This window comes from Ranitomeya imitator, chromosome 1, assembly GCF_032444005.1.
Source record: "Ranitomeya imitator isolate aRanImi1 chromosome 1, aRanImi1.pri, whole genome shotgun sequence".
Classification (NCBI taxonomy): domain Eukaryota; kingdom Metazoa; phylum Chordata; class Amphibia; order Anura; family Dendrobatidae; genus Ranitomeya; species Ranitomeya imitator.
This window is the reverse complement of record NC_091282.1, coordinates 637,467,990-637,493,266: the sequence shown is the minus strand read 5'-3', so window position 1 is coordinate 637,493,266 and position 25,277 is coordinate 637,467,990. Positions and strand designations below refer to the sequence as shown.

Here is a 25,277-nt window from a genome sequence, read left to right as displayed (position 1 = left end):
CTTTACAAACACTCCACATTTTAGGAGGTCAAAAGTAATTGGACAAATAAACATGACCCAAACAAAATATTTTTATTTTCAATATTTTGTTGCAAATCCTTTGGAGGCAATCACTGCCTTAAGTCTGGAACCCATGGACATTACCAAACGCTGGGTTTCCTCCTTCTTAATGCTTTGCCAGGCCTTTACAGCCGCATCCTTCAGGTCTTGCTTGTTTGTGGGTCTTTCCGTCTTAAGTCTGGATTTGAGCAAGTGAAATGCATGCTCAATTGGGTTTAGATCTGGAGATTGACTTGGCCATTGCAGAATGTTCCACTTTTTGGCACTCATGAACTTCTGGGTAGCTTTGGATGTATGCTTGGGGTCATTGTCCATCTGTACTATGAAGCGCCGTCCAATCAACTTTGCAAGCATTTGGCTGAATCTGGGCTGAAAGTATATCCCGGTACACTTCAGAATTCATCCGGCTACTCTTGTCTGCTCTTATGTCATCAATAAACACAAGTCATCACGTTGCCTCCACCATGTTTTACAGAGGATGTGGTGTGCCTTGGATCATGTGCCGTTCCCTTTCTTCTCCAAACTTTTTTCTTCCCATCATTCTGGTACAGGTTGATCTTTGTCTCATCTGTCTATAGAATACTTTTCCAGAACTGAGCTGGCTTCTTGAGGTGTTTTTCTGCAAATTTAACTCTGGCCTGTCTATTTTTGGTATTGATGAATGGTTTGCATCTAGATGTGAACCCTTTGTATTTACTGTCATGGAGTCTTCTCTTTACTGTTGACTTAGAGACAGATACACCTACTTCACTGAGAGTGTTCTGGACTTCAGTTGATGTTGTGAACGGGCTCTTCTTCACCAAATTAAGTATGTGGCGATCATCCACCACTGTTGTCATCCGTGGACGCCCAGGCCTTTTTGAGTTCCCAAGCTCACCAGTCAATTCCTTTTTTCTCAGAATGTACCCAACTGTTGATTTTGCTACTCCAAGCAAGTCTGCTATCTCTCTGATGGATTTTTTCTTTTTTTTCAGCCTCAGGATGTTCTGCTTCACCTCAATTGAGAGTTCCTTTGACCGCATGTTGTCTGCTCACAGCAACAGCTTCCAAATGCAAAACCACACACCTAGAATCCACCCCTGACCTTTTAACTACTTCATTGATTACAGGTTAACGAGGGAGACGCCTTCAGAGTTAATTGCAGCCCTTAGAGTCCATTGTCCAATTACTTTTGGTCCCTTGAAAAAGAGGACGCTATGCATTACAGAGCTATGATTCCTAAACCCTTTCTCCGATTTGGATGTGGAAACTATCATATTGCAGCTGGGAGTGTGCACTTTCAGCCCATATTATATATATAATTGTATTTCTGAACATGTTTTTGTAAACAGCTAAAATAACAAAACTTGTGTCACTGTCCAAATATTTCTGGCCCTAACTGTATTTAAAGTGTGCCTGAATTTGTTCTGTAGTCTTTATCTCTAATTTTCAGTTGTCTCTGAGCAAGGGTGTAGAGAAGATCTACTATATTGCACATACACTGACATAAAGGATTCCCGCTCTACTGTCTGAATTTAACACGCAGACATGAGGGATTCCTGCTCTCCTGTCTGTATGTAACACACAGACATGAGGGATTCCTGCTCTCCTGTCTGTATGTAACACACAGACATGAGGGATTCCTGCTCTCCTGTCTGTATGTAATACACAGACTTGAGGGATTCCCGCTCTCCTGTCTCTATGTAACACACAGACATGAGGGATTCCTGCTCTCCTGTCTGTATGTAACACACAGACATGAGGGATTCCTGCTCTCCTCTCTCTATGTAACACACAGACATGAGGGATTCCCGCTCTCCTATCTCTATGTAACACACAGACATGAGGGATTCCTGCTCTCCTGTCTCTATGTAACACACAGATATGAAGGATTCCCGCTCTCCTGTCTCTAGGTAACACACAGAAACAGACCTCCCAACTGTCCCTGATCCAGCGGGGCAGTCCCGATTTTGACAGTCTCCCCCCGCAGTCACGGGTGGGACATTAGTTTTCCCGCACTGCAATTTCAGCCTCAGCCTCATCGTGACTGCCCCACTGGATCTGGGACAGTTGGGAGGTCTGCTCATCCCTCCACCCGCAGAGCAGCACACCATATATATGGCTGTTCTGTGCGCACAGGACCTGTGATGAGGTCACAGGAGGGGAGGAGTCAGTGGTCACATGATCGGGGCCTCCGGGTATGCATGCAGGACTCTGCTGGTTGTCATGGTGCTGGATGAGGGTAAGTTTATGTGTGGGGTCAGGAGGTGTTTACAGTGTGGATGTAGCAGAGCCATGTGGGTACGAGGTGTACGGAGCAGAGCAACGTGTGTACGAGGTGTACGGAGCGGAGCCGCGTGTGCAAGGTTTATGGAGCGGAGTCGTGTGTGTGCACGAGGTGTACAGAGCAGAGCCACGTGTGTACGGACCACAGCCGCATGTGTATGAGGTGTACAGAGCGCAGCCGCGTGTGTATGAGGTGTACGGACCGCAGCTACATGTGTACGAGGTGTACGGAGCAGAACTGCATGTGTACGATGTGTACGAAGAGCAGCCGCGTGTGTACAAGGTGTACGGAGCGCACGCTAGCTGTGTTGGATCGGAGCAGATATTGCTCCTCGCTCTGACACTGACTGGCACAGGAGACATGGAGAGGTCTTTATCAGTTGCGTACCAGAGCTGCAGCGATGTGAGCAGTCACCGCTGTGGCGCGGCAGAATGACGTCATTCAGCGCCATGGGAGTGGAAGCTGCTGGCTGCTGTGATGGAGCGTGTTGAAAGGTGTGTGTGTGTAGTGATGGAGAAGGCAATGATGGAGGTGGGATAACCATGTGTGGCCATTATACTGTATGCAGTATCATGTGGGGCCATTATACTGCACCCAGCATCATGTGGGGCCATTATACTGTACCCAGCATCATGTGGGGCCATTATACTGTACCCAGCATTGTGTGGAGCCATAATACTGTGCAAAGCAACATGTGAGACCATTATACAGTATGCAGCATCATGTGGGCCCATTATACTGTATGGAGCATCACGTGGGGCCAGTATACTGTACGCAGCATCATGTGGGGCCATTATATTGTATGCAGCATCATGTGGGGCCATTATACAGTATGGAGCACTGTGTGGCCATTATACAGTATTGAGCATCATGTGTGGCCATTATACAGTATGGAGCACTATGTGTGGCTATTATACAGTATGGAGCATCATGTATGGCCATTATACAGTATCAATATAGAGCGTCATGTGTGGCCATTATACAATATTGAGCATCATGTGTGGCCATTATACAGTATGAAGCATCATGTAGGGCCATTATACAGTATGGAGCATCATGTGTGGCCATTTTACAGTATGGAGCACTGTGTGGCCATTATTGAGTATGGAGCACTGTGTGGCCATATTTTTTGTTTATAATTATTGTTTATGAAACAGTGTGATCAGCAGTGCTAAATGGGTGTGGTTGGGGCGTGGATATGGGTGTGACTAGTTGTGAAATGGCTGTGGTCAGAGGCGTGGCCTAAAATTTGCCACGGAGTGCTGCCCGCGCCTCAAACTTTGTCCCTCTTTCCCTTCTTCAATAGTTGGGAGGTATGCAGACATGAGGGATTCCCGCTCTCCTGTCTCTATGTAACAGACACACATGTGGGATTCCTGCTCCCGTCTGAATGTAACACACAGACATGAGGGATTTCTGATATTCTGTCTGTATGTAACACACAGACATGATGGATTCCCGCTCTTCTTCCTTTATGTATCGCACAGACATGAGGAATTTCTGCTCTCCTGTCTCCATGTAACACACAGACATGAGGGATTCCTGCTCTCCTCTCTCCATGTAACACACAAACATAAGGGATTCCTGCTCTCCTGTCTCTATGTAACACACAGACATGAGGGATTCCTGCTTTCCTGTCTCCATGTAACACACAGACATGAGGGATTCCCGCTCTCCTGTCTCCATGTAACACACAGACATGAGGGATTCCTGCTCTCCTGTCTCTATGTAACACACAGACATGAGGGATTCCTGCTCTCCTGTCTCTATGTAACACACAGACATGAGGGATTCCTGCTCTCCTGTCTCTATGTAACACACAGACATGAGGGATTCCTGCTCTCCTGTCTCTATGTAACACACAGACATGAGGGATTCCTGCTCTCCTGTCTCCATGTAACACACAGACATGAGGGATTCCTGCTCTCCTGTCTTTATGTAACACACAGACATGAGGGATTCCTGCTCTTCTGTCTCCATGTAACACACAGACATGAGGGATTCCTGCTCTTCTGTCTCCATGTAACACACAGACATGAGGGATTCCTGCTCTTCTGTCTGTATGTAACACACAGACATGAGGGATTCCTGCTCTCCTGTCTCCATGTAACACACAGACATGAGGGATTCCTGCTCTCCTGTCTTTATGTAACACACAGACATGAGGGATTCCTGCTCTCCTGTCTCCATGTAACACACAGACATGAGGGATTCCTGCTCTCCTGTCTTTATGTAACACACAGACATGAGGGATTCCTGCTCTCCTGTCTCCATGTAACACAGAGACATGAGGGATTCCTGCTCTCCTGTCTCCATGTAACACACAGACATGAGGGATTCCCGCTCTCCTGTCTCTATGTAACACACAAACATAAGGGATTCCTGCTCTCCTGTCTCTATGTAACACACAGACATGAGGGATTCCTGCTCTCCTGTCTCTATGTAACACACAGACATGAGGGATTCCTGCTCTCCTGTCTCCATGTAACACACAGACATGAGGGATTCCTGCTCTCCTGTCTCTATGTAACACACAGACATGAGGGATTCCTGCTCTCCTGTCTCTATGTAACACACAGACATGAGGGATTCCTGCTCTCCTGTCTCTATGTAGCACACAGACATGAGGGATTCCTGCTCTCCTGTCTCCATGTAACACACAGACATGAGGGATTCCCGCTCTCCTGTCTCTATGTAACACACATACATGAGGAATTCCTGCTCTCCTGTCTCCATGTAACACACAGACATGAGGGATTCCTGCTCTCCTGTCTGTATGTAGCACACATACATGAGGGATTCCCGTTCTCCTGTCTCTATGTAACAGACACACATGTGGGATTCCTGCTCCCGTCTGCATATGACACACAGACATGAGGGATTCCTGCTCTCCTGACTCTATGTAACACACAGACATGAGGGATTCCTGCTCTCATGTCTCTATGTATCGCACAGACATGAGGAATTCCTGCTCTCCTGTCTCCATGTAACACACAGACATGAGGGATTCCTGCTCTCCTGTCTGTATGTAACACACAGACATAAGGGATTCCTGCTCTCCTGTCTATATGTAACAGACATGAGGGATTCCTGCTCTCATATCTGTATGTAGCATACATACATGAGGGATTCCCGCTCTCCTGTCTGTATGTAACACACAGACATGAGGGATTCCTGCTCTCCTGTCTCTATGTAACACACAGATATGAGGGATTCCCGCTCTCCTGTCTCTATGTAACACACATACATGAGGGATTCCCGCTCTCCTGTCTCTAGGTAACACACCGACATGAGGGATTCCTGCTCTCCTGTCTCTATGTAACACACATACATGAGGGATTCCTGCTCTCCTGTTTCCATGTAATACACAGACATGAGGGATTCCTGCTCTCCTGTCTGTATGTAATACACAGACATGAGGGATTCCTGCTCTCCTGTCTGTATGTAATACACAGACATGAGGGATTCCTGCTCTCCTGTCTCCATGTAACACACAGACATGAGGGATTCCTGCTCTCCTGTCTGTATGTAACACACAGACATGAGGGATTCCTGCTCTCCTGTCTCTATGTAACACACAGACATGAGGGATCCCTGCTCTCCTGTCTCCATGTAACACACAGACATGAGGGATTCCTGCTCTCCTCTCTTTATGTAACACAGAGACATGAGGGATTCCTGCTCTCCTCTCTTTATGTAACACAGAGACATGAGGGATTTCTGCTCTCCTGTCTCCATATAACACACAGACATGAGTTATTCCTGCTCTCCTGTCTCTATGTAACACACAGACATGGCCTAAAATTTGCCACGGAGTGCTGCCCGCGCCTCAAACTTTGTCCCTCTTTCCCTTCTTCAATAGTTGGGAGGTATGCAGACATGTGGGATTCCTGCTCCCGTCTGTATGTAACACACAGACATGAGGGATTTCTGATATTCTGTCTGTATGTAACACACAGACATGAGGGATTCCTGCTCTCCTGTCTGTATGTAATACACAGACATGAGGGATTCCTGCTCTCCTGTCTGTATGTAACACACAGACATGAGGGATTCCTGCTCTCCTGTCTGTATGTAATACACAGACATGAGGGATTCCTGCTCTCCTGTGTGTATGTAACACACAGACATGATGGATTCCCGCTCTTCTTCCTTTATGTATCGCACAGACATGAGGAATTTCTGCTCTCCTGTCTCCATGTAACACACAGACATGAGTGATTCCTGCTCTCCTGTCTCTATGTAACACACAGACATGAGGGATTCCTGCTCTCCTGTCTCTATGTAACACACAGACATGAGGGATTCCTGCTCTCCTGTCTCCATGTAACACACAGACATGAGGGATTCCTGCTCTCCTGTCTGTATGTAACACACAGACATGAGGGATTCCTGCTCTCCTGTCTGTATGTAATACACAGACATGAGGGATTCCTGCTCTCCTGTGTGTATGTAACACACAGACATGATGGATTCCCGCTCTTCTTCCTTTATGTATCGCACAGACATGAGGAATTTCTGCTCTCCTGTCTCCATGTAACACACAGACATGAGGGATTCCTGCTCTCCTGTCTCTATGTAACACACAGACATGAGGGATTCCTGCTCTCCTGTCTCTATGTAACACACAGACATGAGGGATTCCTGCTCTCCTGTCTCTGTGTAACACACAGACATGAGGGATTCCCAATCTCCTGTATGTAACACACAAACATGAAGGATTCCTGCTCTCCTGTCTGTATGTAACACACAGACATGTGTGATTCCTGCTGTCCTGTCTGTATGTAACACATGGTCAGCAGCAGCAGCAGCAGCATGGAAAACATTATATAGCAATACTAAGCAGTGTACATGGGAATCTAGCTTTACAGTAACCTAAAACAACAAAGAGCATCAGCAGGGGTCTGTGTGTGTATGTGCTTCTCTTTTATTGTGCTTCTTCCATTTGTATGTACTTCAAAAGGCAACTACAATCTATCACCATTTGACCAAGACGGATTTTAACCCTTTTTCAAAGTGAATGATGAGTCAGGAGGCAGGAGAAGGGAGAAGTGGCTATTAAGTGGAGAAAGAAGCATATTTCTGTGAAAAAAAATTTATTATAAAGTTTCTTATACTTGCTCATAGTATGAAGATTTTTTTTAAAGAAAATATTGAATTATTTCAATATTCAAACTACATTAGACACAAGATGGTGACAACATTTCCTGTTTCGTAATTTTTTTCAACTGTATTATCTGTTTTGCTGTATAGACTGGGTCCCAATAGGCAGAGTCATCTCATTATCATTAGTGGGCAGTGATTTAATTGCCATTCAGTGGTACTGCCTAGATAAAACAGGATAGAAACACACTGATATTATTCTAGATAATGCCCCCTTGCCACTTTCTGATCTTGTAGGCTATAATAATCTATAACATATGCAGCGCCCCAGAGACCTGGTCGTTGCAGTATAGCGCTCTGCCACTAAGGGGAGCAGCGGTACGTCTGATGGCACTAAGGAGTTCTCCTGACCAGGTATCACTAGAACACATTACACTTCACACTCCGGCCACTAGGGGGAGAAAAAGGCTTTATTTATTGGGCCACTCCTCACACTGGTAAAACTAGGGGCTGGGGAGGAAGTTAGTCAGAAGCTGACTGGGTTGGAACCGGGCAACATCCCGTGGCAGGGGGTGTTGCAGGGAGAAGACACAGGGGGTCCCTGTCAGGCGTGGGAACCTGGCAGGTGCCTAGCGAACAGAACAGAACAGAACGTAACGGAACCGCGCCTGCACACCTTGCAGCGGTATCCTAAGAGAGAGACAAGAAGGGAAGAATATTGTGGAACAGTGTAAACGAGATCAGCACAAAGGAGAGCCAGTAAGAGTCGTGCCGAGAGAGGAAGGCAACATCTTACTGAGGCGCGTAGTCGGTGGCCGGATCACCGTAGGAGTAACTGACTTCAGGCCTTACTTCAAATTCCGCTGGACAGTTAATCATAGGTTGGCTGTCTACCTTCTACACCTACGAAGACATAGGGGGCAACATTGGGAGAGGGGCGTCTCTAGGGTCCCGGAAGACCTCCAAGCCTTCCCGTCAAACGAGTGGCGTCCTAGCCAAAACATATCTGGGGGACGTTAGAAACTAGCAACATCTGGAACCAAAGAACGAGAGAGAGAAAGAAAGCTGTAGTGAACAAACGAACGAGAGCAGCAGTTGTGAGGACTATTCCGAATGCTCAGCATGGTAGGACTACAACACACAGGCGCTATTGGTAGGCAACGATTTCCATCTGCGAGGGAAACTCTGGATGTGCCCATCGGACCGGCCGGTCTCTGATAGCCCAGTTGAACGTGCTCTGGACTGAGTATATTGAAGCCTTCAGTAAAAAGGTAAAGAGACTGCAACCTTGTGTCCTCATTATTGCCTGCACCTCACACCATCACCATTCCCCTTACTGGGAAGCCCTGGGGACATACTTCACCTGTGGGAAGTTATACCACCCAGCTGCCATTCCATCACCCCAGCGGACCCCACAGCAGCGTCAGTCATCCTGACCGAACACCACAGGTGGCGTCACGAACCCCTGACAGACTGTTCCACTACTTTCATTGGACGCCCCTTAGCAGGGTCGCGGACCGGGTCTAGCCACCGTGACTGCCTCAGAACCGAACCAGAGAGGCCCGGTACCGAAACACGTGGCCCTGTGTCTGGGGGCGCTCCAACATGGCGTCATGAACAGGATCGTACTTAAACCTGAAGAATTGGGTCATGTGTGCCTTGGAACTGTGATTGAGACGTGTTGGAATTGTGATTTACTGCAAGGACTGTGCATTGCTATTGACACAAGATTCCCGCCAAAACTGCCGCCATTGTCGCGCCACGAGGAGCGCAGGAGAAGAAGAAGGGCGTGGAAGTGGGTGTAGAAGAACCGAAGAGCGTGAACGATAATGGCCGCCCAGTATAAGCATTGCTGTATCTTGAGGGCGGGCCCGTCAGCCGCCGAGGTCCGCCTTCTCATCCTCTACGGAGGGTGGGGACAGTGGGGACGGAGCCGCCCCCGAAAGAGAGCCCGAGAAGAAGATCTGGAGAAGGGGATAAAGATGGCGACTCCCAGGCCACCGCATGGAGACGACCCGGCCAGGCACAGGTCTGTATCGCCCACGGCAATCCCAGAGTCACCGCCGCTGCAGGACTTGACTGCTGCAAAGCCGCCAGAGGGAAAACCTGGAGGGCGGATGCCTGATGGCTGGGTGGCCGCCGCCGAAGCTCGGCGGCTGGCCCGTTACCTGGAAACCCGTGCCTGAGTGAGTTCCCGGTTGGGCCATCCGACGGAGATCCGTCTGTCCCCTGTGTCCCCTTCTCTGTCCACTCCGGCTGCGCCAGGACTTTGCACCCGGCCAGGAAGCTGTGCCCCGCAGGAGCGGGACTTAAGAATCCTGCCAGCGACGTCTAGTGGCGGCTTGGAGGAAACAGCCACGACCTGTAGAAGTGATAGATCTCACCGGAGAGGAGAAGGTCCCGCCATCGCACTGGGGAGTGGTAGTCTTCTACAACCCCAGGCAGGAGAGGGGGGTTATCCAGGAGATCGGAGAACCCCTGCAGGTCCGTGTCGACCGGAGTGAAGTGGAGCCCCGCTATGGGATGAGGGAGGATACCCGTGAACTGAGGCCAGGCGACGCGGTGACATATACCCGGTGGCGGAGAGAGGCCGGCTGGGTGGCCAGAGGTGTCCAGTTATGCGCGGCCCTACAGGTGGAAGCTGGAGCTCCAGAGGAAGGGGTCCCTGTGGTGGACCACCAAGCAAGCTCGGCCCTGCGAGCAACTGCGGATTCCACCCGTGCCCAACGGAAAGGTGTGGTCTGTGAGGTAAGACCCCAACCTCCGCAGCACTAAACCTCGAAGATCCGAAATATGTACATAGTTCATTGTGTTCCTGCTGTTACCTTCAACCCGTCCAGGGTTAACTCCTAGGGATCCCTTTGTTTACCCGGGATCCCTATTGTTTTCTATTGTTTTCTTTTCTACTGTTAACCAACGTTCATCATTGTTTTAAAGACTGTCGGATCATGGACGGTGAATGATTCAGAACTGCCTTGTAAATAGTTTGCACCTTCTTAAAGGTGCTCCCTACTGGTTTTATAAGTCAAAGAAGACTTTGCGAAGACATGATGCAGAAGGACTTGTTTGCTGAAAGAGAATCTGCACCAGAGACTTGGGTCCCTCTTAAAGGAAATGTTTGATAATTACTTTTGATAAAGGTTGAAACGTTAATAATGTTGAAGAATTTAGATAGTTTAATAATGTTAATAAAGTTTGAGGACAGGAAAGTTTGAAGTGAACCCGTAGGGGTTAGAGAGAGAGTCCTCCTGAGAAACGTAGAAAGATGGTCGGCACAATGGCAGTAAGCTCAGCCAAGGAGCTAGGCGGTCCTGCATTGGTGAGGTTGGAACGGAAAGAAAGTTGAGATGTTGTAATAGTATTTTATGGTAGGCCTTTAGTGGATTCAGCGAATACGCCCTTAAAGGAAGAGTTAGTTATTTGTTCAAAATTTGCACTTACGTAGAATACCCGGCTGGGTACTAAAGGTTATTTATAATCTAAATGTTATTTAAAACTATTTAATCTTGTTATTGTTTGCAACGTTTAAGCGTCCTCACCTCCCATAAAGGGAAGCACCTTTTCTATTCACTTGTTCTTAGCATTCAAAAATTTTGTATGTCTTTCACTGCATTATATTGTTGTTCTTCTTCCCAGTCCAGGAGTACTGGATTTAACCGGGGGGGAGTGCAGCGCCCCAGAGACCTGGTCGTTGCAGTATAGCGCTCTGCCACTAAGGGGAGCAGCGGTACGTCTGATGGCACTAAGGAGTTCTCCTGACCAGGTATCACTAGAACACATTACACTTCACACTCCGGCCACTAGGGGGAGAAAAAGGCTTTATTTATTGGGCCACTCCTCACACTGGTAAAACTAGGGGCTGGGGAGGAAGTTAGTCAGAAGCTGACTGGGTTGGAACCGGGCAACATCCCGTGGCAGGGGGTGTTGCAGGGAGAAGACACAGGGGGGTCCCTGTCAGGTGTGGGAACCTGGCAGGTGCCTAGCGAACAGAACAGAACGGAACGGAACCACGCCTGCACACCTTGCGGCGGTATCCTAAGAGAGAGACAAGAAGGGAAGAATATTGTGGAACAGTGTAAACGAGATCAGCACAAAGGAGAGCTAGTAAGAGTCGTGCCGAGAGAGGAAGGCAACATCTTACTGAGGCGCGTAGTCGGTGGCCGGATCACCGTAGGAGTTAGGGTATGTGTCCACGTGCAGTAAACGCTGCGTGTTTGACGCTGCATAGGGACGCAGCGTCAAACACGCAGCGTCCAGATGTTACAGCATAGTGGAGGGGATTGAATGAAATCCCGTCTCCACTATGCGTGGTAACACGCACGCGGCGGCCCTGCGACTCCGGACATGCTGCGCGTCTTTTCAGATTGCAGCATGTCCGTATATCTTGCGGCGACGCTGCGTCGCCGCAAGATATAGCACAGGGCACTATGGTGGGGAGCGATGATGCCGGATGTGTGCTGTGAACACATCCGGCATCATCGCGTCCCAGAAAGGGGGCGGGGCTTAGCGCAGAGCGGCTAAGCCGCTCCGACGATACCGCCGGCCATCCTGAAAGTGGACACATACCCTAACTGACTTCAGGCCTTACTTCAAATTCCGCTGGACAGTTAATCATAAGTTGGCTGTCTACCTTCTACACCTACGAAGACATGGGCAACATTGGGAGAGGGGCGTCTCTAGGGTCCCGGAAGACCTCCAAGCCTTCCCGTCAAACGGGTGGCGTCCTAGCCAAAACATATCTGGGGGACGTTAGAAGCTAGCAACATCTGGAACCTAAGAACGAGAGAGAGAAAGAAAGCTGTAGTGAACGAACGAACGAGAGCAGCAGTTGTGAGAACTATTCCGAATGCTCAGCAGGGTAGGACTACAACACACAGGCGCTATTGGTAGGCAACGATTTCCATCTGCGAGGGAAACTCTGGATGTGCCCATCGGACCGGCCGGTCTCTGATAGCCCGGTTGAACGTGCTCTGGACTGAGTATATTGAAGCCTTCAGTAAAAAGGTAAAGAGACTGCAACCTTGTGTCCTCGTTATTACCTGCACCTCACACCATCACCATTCCCCTTGCTGGGAAGCCCTTGGGACATACTTCACCTGTGGGAAGTTATACCACCCAGCTGCCATTCCATCACCCCAGCGGACCCCACAGCAGCGTCGGTCATCCTGACCGAACATCACAGGTGGCGTCACGAACCCCTGACAGACTGTTCCACTACTTTCATTGGACGCCCCTTAGCAGGGTCGCGGACCGGGTCTAGCCACCGTGACTGCCTCAGAACCGAACCAGAGAGGCCCGGTACCGAAACGCGTGGCCCTGTGTCTGGGGGCGCTCCACATATCTCTGTCCATAAGTTCCAACCATTAAAGTTATCACCTATCCAAGGGGTAGGTGGTAAGAAACTGATTGGTTGAGGTCCAGCCACTGGGACCTTCCTTCAATCCCAAAGCGCATTTCATAGATTTAGCAAAAAAGATAAAAAACAACAACACCATTCCATCTTTTCTGATTTGTATCTAAAAACTTAAATAAATGATTACATCCCCTTAAGATCCTCTTCAAGACTTCAAGACCCTCCTAGCTTACAGAGGTCTGACCTCATATTCTCCACTTACCTTGCCTGTAACATGTCTGAATTTCTCGGAGCTGATCATTGGATCTGGTGGAGAGGATTTCTGTCAGTGTTGCTTCATTGGTACCTAAACCCTGTGTCACAAAATAGAAATATTAATAGTGGAGGATCCTATATTCCCATCTGGGCTTTTTAACTCCTTAGTGACAGCCAATACGCCTTTTAACTGACCTGAGATATAAGAGAATAGCCTCCCCATAAAGGTAACAATCCAGTAGCTGTCGGCTGTCCACTATAGCTGACAACTTGCTGCATCAGCCACGGTCAGTGTTTGCACCGTCCAAATCTGTTTAACCCCTTAGATGCTGCTGCCAATAGTGACTACATCATTATAAATGGTTAACAGAGTGTGGGGCTACCTATTTAACCAAATTGGTGCCCTCAGATCTTGATTTTGTGGTCCTGATGTTTGCCATGGCAATTCATGACCAAATAGCGGCCTTAGAGTCTGTCAGCTGTAGTAACCTGCTCAGAAGTTAGTGATATTTAGGTGGTAAAAATGCACATTTTCATTCCTATCATACCACTTTGCATTAATTCCTGTAAAGCACCTGAAAGGTTAATAAACTACCTGACTGCAGTTTTCAATATGTCAGGGGGTGCTGTTTTTAAAATGGTATCACGTTTGGGGGTTTCCCAATATACGAGACCCCTAAAGTCACTTCAAACATGGATAAGTCCCTAAAAAAATAAATTTTATAAATTTCCTTGAAAAAAATGAAAAATTGCTGCTACATTTTTAATTCTCCTAAAATGCTAACAAAATAAAATAACATTTTACAAATGGTGCTGATGTAAAGCTGACATGTGGGAAATGTTATCTATTAATGGTTTGCTATGGTATGACTATCTGGATTAAAGGGATAATCATTCAAAATTTGAAAATTGCTAATTTTTTAACATTTTTCTCAAATTTTTGATATTTTTGTAAATAAAAACAAAACATATTGACCTAAATTTACCATTATCATAAAGTATAATGTGTCACGAAAATACAATCTCAAAATCACTGGGATTTGTTGAAGCGTTGTAGAATTATTACCACATAAAGTGACACTGGTCAGATTTCAAAAATTTGGCTCCGTCACTAAGGGGTTAAAAAAAATTTTTTTTAAAGGTTAAAAAAATGGTGAAATGTAAATGAAAATTTGGGTTTGTGTCACAACTTTCTGAGACCAGTAAGTTAGTTTTTCATTTTTCCATCGGCGGAGCTGTATAAAGACTAGTTTTTTAGATGATGAGTTGTAGTTTTTCTAGGCTATATTTTGGGGTACATATATGGATGGCAGGTATTGGCAGAAGTGTGATATGTGTATGAGATCAGAATGGGTACTTAAAGGAGTGTTCCAATCAGCAGGATCGGTGGCGGTGCCATGTGATCGGTGGTATCACCTTTGGGAGGTCCCCAGTGCTGTGCATGAAAAGGGCGCATTGCTGGAGTAGTACTTACCTCCATCCAGGCATTCGCTATGTCGGGAACTGCTGCCGGCCACATTTGCATGAATGTGATAAGACAAAATGTGGCACTACCGTGAAGGTGCACAAGTATAGTCCCCAACCAGAAAGGTAGCGTAATAAAACTTGGCACTCAACTTAAATTTTCAAAAGATTTAATGTTGTCCACGATTAGTACATCAATTTCACAAACGTTTCGATCATATCTTGACCTTCTTCCAGTGTACTAGGCATAAGATACTGGTATTGATCAAAAAAGATAAATAAGATCAACGTCATGTATATGAAAAAAACTGGAAAAAAATGTATATAAATAACCATATATAAAAAAGGGAAAAAAGAAGGAACTTAAAGTTCAGGAATATTTCCAAACAAGAGGATACAGTAAATCACTATTAATAGTGTAGAATATATAGATTATACATATGCAATATATCTCACATGGCACTAATCTCCTATAGAGGTGCCACATGTCAGCAATTACAATAACCTTGAGGATTTTCCTTTGTCCATACCTGTGTCTTTACATATGCAGTCAGATAGGTCCCCTTCCTTCTTCCCCGCAACCTGATTACCTATATACACCACTGGATAGTGATATTGTCATATATACATTTTATATACATGTTAAAATATACTTTTGTTTTTTTCGTATACATGATGGTGATATTATTATATTAGTCGTGTGTGTGCACGAAGTGTACAGAGCAGAGCCGCGTGTACGGACCGCAGCCGCATGTGTATGAGGTGTACAGAGCGCAGCCGCGTGTGTATGAGACAGGACATACATACAGACAGGAGAGCAGGAATCCCTCGTGTCTGTGTATTGCATACATACAGGAGAGCAGGAATCCCTCATGTCTGTGTGTTACATAGAGACAGGAGAGCAGGAATCCCTCATGTCTGTGTATTACATACAGACAGGAGAGCAGGAATCCCTCTTATGTGTGTATTACATGGAAACAGGAGAGCAGGAATCCCTCATGTCGGTGTGTTACCTAGAGACAGGAGAGCAGGAATCCCTCATGTCGGTGTGTTACCTAGAGACAGGAGAGCAGGAATCCCTCATGTATGTGTGTTACATAGAGACAGGAGAGCAGGAATCCCTCATGTCGGTGTGTTACCTAGAGACAGGAGAGCGGGAATCCCTCATTTATGTGTGTTACATAGAGACAGGAGAGCGGGAATCCCTCATGTCTGTGTTACATACAGACAGGAGAGCGGGAATCCCTCATGTCTGTGTTACACACAGACAGGAGAGCAGGAATCCCTCATGTCTGTTACATATAGACAGGAGAGCAGGAATCCCTTATGTCTGTGTGTTACATACAGACAGGAGAGCAGGAATCCCTCATGTCTGTGTGTTACATGGAGACAGGAGAGCAGGAATCCCTCATGTCTGTGTGTTACATAGAGACAGGAGAGCAGAAATCCCTCATAGCTGTGTATTACATGTAGACAGGAGAGCAGGAATCCCTCATATCTGTGTGTTACATGGAGACAGGAGAGCAGGAATCCTTCATGTATGTGTATTACATAGAGACAGGAGAGCAGGAATCCCTCATGTCGGTGTGTTACCTAGAGACAGGAGAGCGGGAATCCCTCATGTCTGTGTGTTACATGGAGACAGGAGAGCGGGAATCCCTCATGTCTGTGTATTACATACAGACATACAGACAGGAGAGCAGGAATCCCTCATGTCTGTGTGTTACATACAGACAGGAGAGCAGGAATCCCTCATGTCTGTGTGTCACATACAGACAGGAGAGCAGGAATCCCTCATGTCTGTGTGTTACATAGAGACAGGAGATCAGGAATCCCACATGTCTGTGTGTTACATAGAGACAGGAGAGCAGGAATCCCTCATGTCTGTGTGTTACATACAGACAGGAGAGCAGGAATCCCTCATGTCTGTGTGTTACATGTCACATGTGTGTTACATGTCAGCAATTACAATAACCTTGAGGATTGTCCTTTGTCCATACCAGTGTCTTTACATATGCAGTCAGGTAGGTCCCCTTCCTTCTTCCCCGCAACCTGATTACCTATATACACCACTGGATAGTGATATTGTCATATATACATTTTATATACATGTTAAAATATACTTTTGTTTTTGTTTTTTTCGTATACATGATGGTGATATTATTTACAGTACTTTTTTGATCAATACCAGTATCTTATGTCTAGTACACTGAAGGTGGTCAAGATATGACCGAAACGTTTGTGAAATTGATGTACTAATCGTGGACAACATTAAATCTTTTGAAAATTTACGTTGAGTGCCAAGTTTTATTATGCTACATTTACAGGAATGGTGCTGTGCCGCAGTTTCCCTGCATAGCAAGAGTCCAGGAGATCCACTGTGCAGAGAAAAGCCGTGAAGGAACCTGAGGATATCTGAGGTTCTCACCTTCATTGACCATTTCAGTTCTTAGTTCTCACTAAGTTCCCCTGCACAGCAAGTGTCCAAGAGATCTACTGGGCAGAGAAAAAGTAGTAAAGGCAACTGATGATATTGGTTCTTCTGACCTTCATTGCTGATTTTAGTTCTTGGGCATCAAATACAGCAGGAGTCTTCAGCAACCCAACAAGGACCTTCTCCAGGTCTCCCGAGACGGCTTTCTTGATGTCCTCCACCAAGTCCTACAGAGAGGAACAGACTTTACTTTTCTATTGATGTGCGGCCTCTAGAGCAGAGAAGTTATTCAACTTTGTAGATAGTATAAATCTCTAGAAATCTCTAGAAATGTCTTAGCAACTGATGGGGAGAATGGTACAGTATTTGTGGCAGCTACAACTTTCAGAGGAAATCAAGGTTTTGTCAACGTGTAGACATTTTTGTCTTCATACATCAAAAGTCATGGATTTTTCTCATGCTTGTGGCCATACATCTCCGGTGCACATTATGCAGCGCTTCCTCATGTGTTTTATTATTATGGTACATCAGTATGTAGAGTATCCAGTGGTGCTGGGTCTAATGGAATACATAGGGCTAGGGATTTGGTGCCAACTTTATGTTTAGATCCCAGTTATTATCTTTTGCATTTCTGTAGACCCAGAAGGCATTTACCCCCCACCATTGTGCAATTTAGGGAGGACTTAATAAAAGATACCTATAATACGTATGGACAGTTCTGAAGGCCGTACCTTCTGAAGTTCAGTCTTGTAGAGTCGCGCCACTTCTTGTCTTTGATCATTGCTGAGAGCAGTCACTGTGTTGATGATCGTCTGCACATTACCTGTCAGTAAACATAATGGAAAAGTGGCTGTCATTGGGCAGATGGACTGTGACTGATATAAGAGGCACTAAAATGAACATTCATGTGACCACTGCAGCCAACAACTGGCCTCATTGGAAATGTCTATACAAATGACCAATGATTGGCTGCAGTGGTTACATGTATGTAAGACCATTGGCTGCCTTCAGTGGTTGCATGGATGTATGGCCAGTGATTGGCTGCAGTGGTCACATGGATATATAGTAACTGACTGGCTGCAATAATTGGCTGCAGTGGTCACAAGGTTTTACGGCTAGTGATTGGCTGCAGTGGTCATGTGGATAAATGACCAATAATAATTAGCTGCAGTAGTCACAAAGATGTACGGCTAGTGATTGGCTGCAGTGGCCACAAGGATGTACAGTCAGTGATAACTGCAGCCAAAGTGACTGTCGAGCACCACTGGAGAGATTGCACTGGAGCAATAGGTTGAATAACCGGTGTGTACCGTTGTTTGTCTTTCTATTTTTATAACATACTATGCTGTTTTATATTTGATTCGGAACAAACATGATTACAAGGACGGGGTGGGTAAAGGAGAGTGGTGTGGGTATACGAGGGCGGTGTGGCTATACAAGGGTGGTGTGGGTATATGATGGTGGTGAGGGTATACGGGGGTGGTATGTATTGTGAATTCTGCTCTTGAGCTCCCTCCGGTGGTTATGAATGGTAGTGCTGCTGTCTTTGGATCGCAGCATTTATCAGGTGTGTCCACTTATTGCAATTTGGACTGGGCTATTTAGTCTTGCTTGATCCTTTAGTCAGTGCCAGTTGTCCATTGTTTTTGGAGGATTCACATCCCTACCTGGTCTCTCCTGTTTTGCTGTGCTTTTCAACAAAGATAAGTCCTGGCTTTGTTTTTGCTGTCCACATGCTGTGGGCCTTATAGTTCAGTGCAATTTCATGTTTTGTCTTGTCCAGCTTGTCTGTGTAAGGATTTTTTGCAGCCAAGCTGTATCTCTGGAGATGCAGATATACCCTCCATGTCTTTAGTCAGATGTGGAGATTTGTATTTTCTGTGGTGGATATTTTCTAGTGTTTTAGTGTCCTATTCTTTCTTTTTAGCTAGAAAGGCCTCCTTTGCTAAATCCTGATTTCAGTCTGCGTATGTCATTTCCCTCTCCTCTCACAGTCAATATTTGTGGGGGGCTGTCTATCCTTTGGGGATTTTCTCTGAGGCAAGATAGTTTTCCCGTTTCTATCTTTAGGGGAAGTTAGTCCTTAGGCTGTGTCGAGGTGTCTAGGGAGTGTTAGGTACATCCCACGGCTACTTCTAGTTGCGGTGCTAAGTTCAGGGTCTGCAGTCAGTACAGGTACCACCTTCTCCAGAGTACGTCTCATGCTGCTCCTAGGTCACCAGATCATAACAGTACAACTGGCCAACAATGAGTTAAACGCATCTCAGAAGAAAGGAAGGAAAGTGCTGAGCCATTTTTTTTTCTGTAGTCTGTTTTGTCTTTCCTTCTCTCTTTTCCTCTGGGTGGTTCAGGAGTTAGGCGCTGGCATGGAGGTTCAGGAATTGGTTTCTCGTGTGGACCAACTAGCTGCTAGAGTACAGGGTATTTCCGATTATATCGTTCAGACTCCGGTTTTAGAGCCTAGAATTCCAACTCCTGATTTGTTTTTTGGGGACAGGTCCAAATTTTTGAGCTTTAAAAATAACTGTAAACATTTTTTTTGCTCTGAAACCCCGTTCTTTTGGTGATCCCATTCAGCAGGTTAAAATTGTTATTTCCCTGCTGTGTGGTGATCCTCAGGATTGGGCATTTTCCCTGGAATCTGGGAATCCTGCTTTGCTTAATGTAGACACCTTTTTTCAGGCGCTAGGGTTATTGTATGATGAACCTAATTCAGTGGATCATGCAGAGAAGACCTTGTTGGCCCTGTGTCAGGGTCAAGAAGCGGCAGAATCGTATTGCCAGAAATTTAGAAAATGGTCTGTATTAACTAAATGGAATGAGGATGCCTTGGCGGCAATTTTCAGAAAGGGTCTTTCTGAATCCGTTAAATATGTTATGGTGGGGTTCCCCACTCCTGCCGGTCTGAGTGATTCTATGTCTCTGGCCATTCAGATTGATCGGCGCTTGCGCGAGCGCAGAGTTGTGCACACTGTGGCGTTGTCCTCCGAGCGGAGCCCTGAGCCTATGCAGTGTGATAGGATTTTGTCTAGAGCTGAACGACAAAGATTCAGGCGTCAGAATAGGTTGTGTTTTTACTGCGGCAATTCTGCTCATGTTATTTCTGATTGCCCTAAGCGTACAAAGGGAATCGCTAGTTCTGTTACCATCAGTACTGTACAACCTAAATTTCTGTTATCTGTGACCTTGATCTGCTCATTATCGTCATTTTCTGTCATGGCATTTGTGGATTCAGGCGCCGCTCTGAACTTAATGGACTTAGAATTTGCCAGACGTTGTGGTTTCCCCTTGCAGCCTTTGCAAAACCCTATATCTTTAAGGGGCATTGATGCTACACCGTTGGCTAAAACTAAACCTCAGTTTTGGACACAGCTGACCATGTGCATGGCGCCAGCCCATCAGGAAGATTGTCGTTTTCTGGTGTTGCATAATTTGCATGATGCTATTGTGCTGGGTTTTCCATGGTTACAGGTACATAATCCGGTGTTAGATTGGAAATCTATGTCTGTGATTAGTTGGGGTTGTCAGTGGGTTCATGGTCATGTTCCTTTGATGTCAATTTCCTCTTCCCCCTCTTCTGAAATTCCTGAGTTTTTGTCAGATTCCCAGGATGTATTCGATGAGCCCAAATCCAGTTCCCTTCCACCGCATAGGGACTGTGATTGTGCTATTGACTTGATTCCAGGTTGTAAGTTCCCTAAGGGCCGACTTTTCAACCTGTCTGTGCCAGAGCATGCCGCCATGCGGAGCTATATTAAGGAGTCTTTGGAGAAGGGGCATATTCGGCCATCTTCTTCACCATTGGGAGCAGGTTTTTTTTTTGTTGCCAAGAAGGATGGCTCCTTGAGAACCTGTATTGATTATCGCCTCTTGAATAAGATCACGGTCAAATTTCAATACCCTTTGCCTTTGCTTACTGATTTGTTTGCTTGGATTAAGGGGGCTAGTTGGTTTACTAAGATTGACCTTCGAGGGGCATATATTCTTGTTCGTATTAAGCAGGGTGACGAATGGAAAACTGCATTTAATACGCCCGAAGGCCATTTTGAATACCTTGTGATGCCATTCGGACTCTCTAATGCCCCATCTGTGTTCCAGTCTTTCATGCATGATATCTTTAGGAGTTATCTTGATAAATTCATGATTGTATATTTGGATGATATTTTGATTTTTTCCGATGATTGGGAGTCTCATGTGAAACAGGTCAGGATGGTATTTCAGATCCTCCGTGATAATGCTTTATTTGTCAAGGGGTCTAAGTGCCTCTTTGGAGTGCAGAAGGTTTCTTTTTTGGGCTTCATTTTTTCTCCCTCATCTATAGAAATGGATCTGGTTAAGGTTCAGGCCATTCATGATTGGATTCAGCCCACATCTGTGAAGAGCCTTCAGAAATTCTTGGGCTTTGCTAATTTTTACCGTCGTTTCATTGCCAACTTCTCCAGTGTGGTTAAACCTCTGACCGATTTGACGAAGAAAGGCGCTGATGTGACGAATTGGTCCTCCGCGGCTGTTTCTGCCTTTCAGGAGCTTAAACGCCGATTTACTTCTGCCCCTGTGTTGCGTCAGCCAGATGTTTCTCTTCCATTTCAGGTTGAGGTTGACGCGTCTGAGATTGGGGCAGGGGCCGTTTTGTCTCAGAGGAATTCTGATGGTTCCTTGATGAAACCGTGTGCCTTCTTTTCTCGGAAGTTTTCGCCTGCGGAACGCAATTATGATGTCGGCAATTGGGAGTTGTTGGCTATGAAGTGGGCATTTGAGGAGTGGCGACATTGGCTTGAGGGGGCCAAGCACCGTATTGTGGTCCTGACCGATCATAAGAATCTGATTTACCTCAAGTCTGCCAAACGACTGAACCCTAGACAGGCTCGATGGTCCCTGTTTTTCTCCCATTTTGATTTTGTGGTCTTGTATCTTCCGGGTTCTAAGAATGTTAAGGCTGATGCCCTCTCTAGGAGTTTCTTGCCTGATTCTCCTGGGGTCCTTGAGCCGGTCGGCATTCTGAAAGAAGGGGTGATTCTTTCTGCCATCTCCCCTGATTTACGACGGGTTCTTCAGGAATTTCAGGCTAATTAACCTGACCGCTGTCCAGTGGGGAAACTGTTTGTTCCTGATAGATGGACTAGTAAAGTGATTTCTGAGGTTCATTGTTCTGTATTGGCTGGCCATCCTGGAATTTTTGGTACCAGAGATTTGGTTGGTAGGTCCTTTTGGTGGCCTTCTTTGTCGCGGGATGTGCTTTATTTGTGCAGTCCTGTGGGACTTGTGCGCGGGCCAAGCCTTGTTGTTCCAGTGCTGGTGGGTTGCTTCTGCCTTTGCCGGTCCCTGAGGATGTCAGTTATCTGGGTGGTTTGTGATCGGTTTTCTAAGATGGTTCATTTGGTACCTTTGCCTAAATTACCTTCCTCTTCTGATTTGGTTCCGTTGTTTTTTCAGCATGTGGTTCGTTTGCATGGCATTCCGGAGAATATTGTGTCCGATAGAGGTTCCCAGTTTGTTTCTAGGTTTTGGCGGGCCTTTTGTGCTAGGCTGGGCATTGATTTGTCTTTTTCTTCCGCATTTCATACTCAGACAAATGGCCAAACCGAACGAACTAATCAGACTTTGGAAACTTATTTGAGATGCTTTGTGTCTGCTGATCAGGATGATTGGGTGGCTTTCTTGCCATTGGCCGAGTTTGCCCTTAATAATCGGGCTAGTTCTGCTACCTTGGTTTCGCCTTTTTTTTGTAATTTTGGTTTTCATCCTCGTTTTTCTTCAGGACAGGTTGAGCCTTCTGATTGTCCTGGTGTGGATTCTGTGGTTGACAGGCTGCAGCAAATTTGGGCTCATGTGGTGGACAATTTGGTGTTGTCTCAGGAGGAGGCTCAGCGTTTTGCTAACCGTCGTCGGTGTGTTGGTTCCCGGCTTCGGGTTGGGGATTTGGTCTGGTTGTCTTCCCGTCATGTTCCTATGAAGGTTTCTTCCCCTAAGTTCAAGCCTCGGTTTATTGGTCCTTATAGGATTTCTGAGATTATCAATCCAGTGTCTTTTAGTTTGGCCCTTCCAGCCTCTTTTTCCATCCAGAATGTTTTCCATAGATCTTTGTTGCGGAAGTATGTAGTGCCCGTTGTTCCCTCTGTTGATCCTCCGGCCCCGGTGTTGATTGATGGGGAGTTGGAGTATGTGGTTGAGAAGATTTTGGATTCTCGTTTTTCGAGGCGGAAGCTTCAGTATCTTGTCAAATGGAAGGGTTATGGCCAGGAGGATAATTCTTGGGTTGTTGCCTCCGATGTTCATGCTGACGATTTGGTTCGTGCATTTCATTTGGCTCGTCCTGATCGGCCTGGGGGCTCTGGTGAGGGTTCAGTGACCCCTCCTCAAGGGGGGGTACTGTTGTGAATTCTGCTCTTGGGCTCCCTCCGGTGGTTATGAGTGGTAGTGCTGCTGTCTTTGGATCGCAGCATTTATCAGGTTTGTCCACTTATTGCAATTTGGACTGGGCTATTTAGTCTTGCTTGATCCTTTAGTCAGTGCCAGTTGTCCATTGTTTTTGGAGGATTCACATCCCTACCTGGTCTCTCCTGTTTTGCTGTGCTTTTCAACAAAGATAAGTCCTGGCTTTGTTTTTGCTGTCCACATGCTGTGGGCCTTATAGTTCAGTGCATTTTCATGTTTTGTCTTGTCCAGCTTGTCTGTGTAAGGATTTTTTGCAGCCAAGCTGTATCTCTGGAGATGCAGATATACCCTCCATGTCTTTAGTCAGATGTGGAGATTTGTATTTTCTGTGGTGGATATTTTCTAGTGTTTTAATACTGACTGCATAGTACTCTGTCCTATTCTTTCTTTTTAGCTAGAAAGGTGTTATGAAAGGCAATTCAGAATCACAATGGACATGGAGGTCAGAGCACATACAGTGAACTGACAATAACCCAAAATAATAGAACGAGCTCTGAGACGTGGGAACTCTGCAGACCGCAATCCCTAAGCCTATCAAACCACACTAAAGGTAGCCGTGGAGCGCTCCTGACCAGAACCTAGGCGCCTCGTCACAGCCTGAGAAACTAGCTAATCCTGAAGATAGAAAAATAAGCCTACCTTGCCTCAGAGAAATTCCCCAAAGGAAAAGGCAGCCCCCCACATATAATGACTGTGAGTAAGATGAAAACACAAACATAGAGATGAAACAGATTTAGCAAAGTGAGGCCCGACTAGCTGAACAGAACGAGGATAGGGAAGATAACTTTGCGGTCAGCACAAAAACCTATAAAAAACCACGAAGAGGGGACCAAAAAGACCCTCCGCACCGACTAACGGTACGGAGGTGGTCCCTCTGCGTCTCAGAGCTTCCAGCAGGCGAGAAAAACCAATAAAGCAAGCTGGACAGAAAAATAGCAACAAAATAACATAAGCAAAACTTAGCTTTGCAGAGCAGCAGGCCACAGGAATGATCCAGGGAAAAAACAAGTCCCACACTGAAACATTGACAGGAAGCATAGATCAAAGCATCAGGTGGAGTTAAGTAGAGAAGAAGCTAATGAGCTCACCAGATCACCTGAGGAAGGAAACCCAGAAGCTGCAGTACCACTTTCCTCCACAAACGGAAGATCCCAGAGAGAATCAGCCGAAGTACCACTTGTGACCACAGGAGTGAACTCTGCCACAGAATTCACAACAGTACCCCCCCCTTGAGGAGGGGTCACCGAACCCTCACCAGAGCCCCCAGGCCGACCAGGATGAGCCACATGAAAGGCACGAACAAGATCGGGAGCATGGACATCAGAGGCAAAAACCCAGGAATTATCCTCCTGAGCATAACCCTTCCATTTAACCAGATACTGGAGTTTCCGTCTTGAAACACGAGAATCCAAAATCTTCTCCACAATATACTCCAATTCCCCCTCCACCAAAACCGGGGCAGGAGGCTCAACAGATGGAACCATAGGTGCCACGTATCTCCGCAACAATGACCTATGGAATACGTTATGTATGGAAAAAGAATCTGGAAGGGTCAGACGAAAAGACACAGGATTAAGAACCTCAGAAATCCTATATGGACCAATAAAACGAGGTTTAAACTTAGGAGAGGAAACCTTCATAGGAATATGACGAGAAGATAACCAAACCAGATCCCCAACACGAAGTCGGGGACCCACACGGCGTCTGCGATTAGCGAAAAGTTGAGCCTTCTCCTGGGACAAGGTCAAATTGTCCACTACCTGAGTCCAAATCTGCTGCAACCTGTCCACCACAGTATCCACACCAGGACAGTCCGAAGACTCAACCTGTCCAGAAGAGAAACGAGGATGGAACCCAGAATTGCAGAAAAACGGTGAAACCAAGGTAGCCGAGCTGGCCGATTATTA

The 25,277-nt window shown here is 46.3% G+C and overlaps 1 protein-coding gene across 3 annotated transcripts in view; it reads right to left on the bottom strand.

The window, feature by feature from the left end:
* The window catches only part of ANXA9 (annexin A9), a 147,854-nt gene that overhangs the window by 9,687 nt on the left and 112,890 nt on the right, over window positions 1-25,277 (bottom strand). For all 3 annotated transcript variants that reach the window (XM_069727290.1, XM_069727281.1, XM_069727272.1), the window contains 3 exons: window positions 17,667-17,758; window positions 17,049-17,162; window positions 13,045-13,135 (listed from right to left, as the gene is read on the bottom strand). In XM_069727290.1, the coding sequence (XP_069583391.1) occupies window positions 13,045-13,135; window positions 17,049-17,162; window positions 17,667-17,758 (297 nt within the window). The remainder of the gene's footprint in view (window positions 1-13,044; window positions 13,136-17,048; window positions 17,163-17,666; window positions 17,759-25,277) is intronic.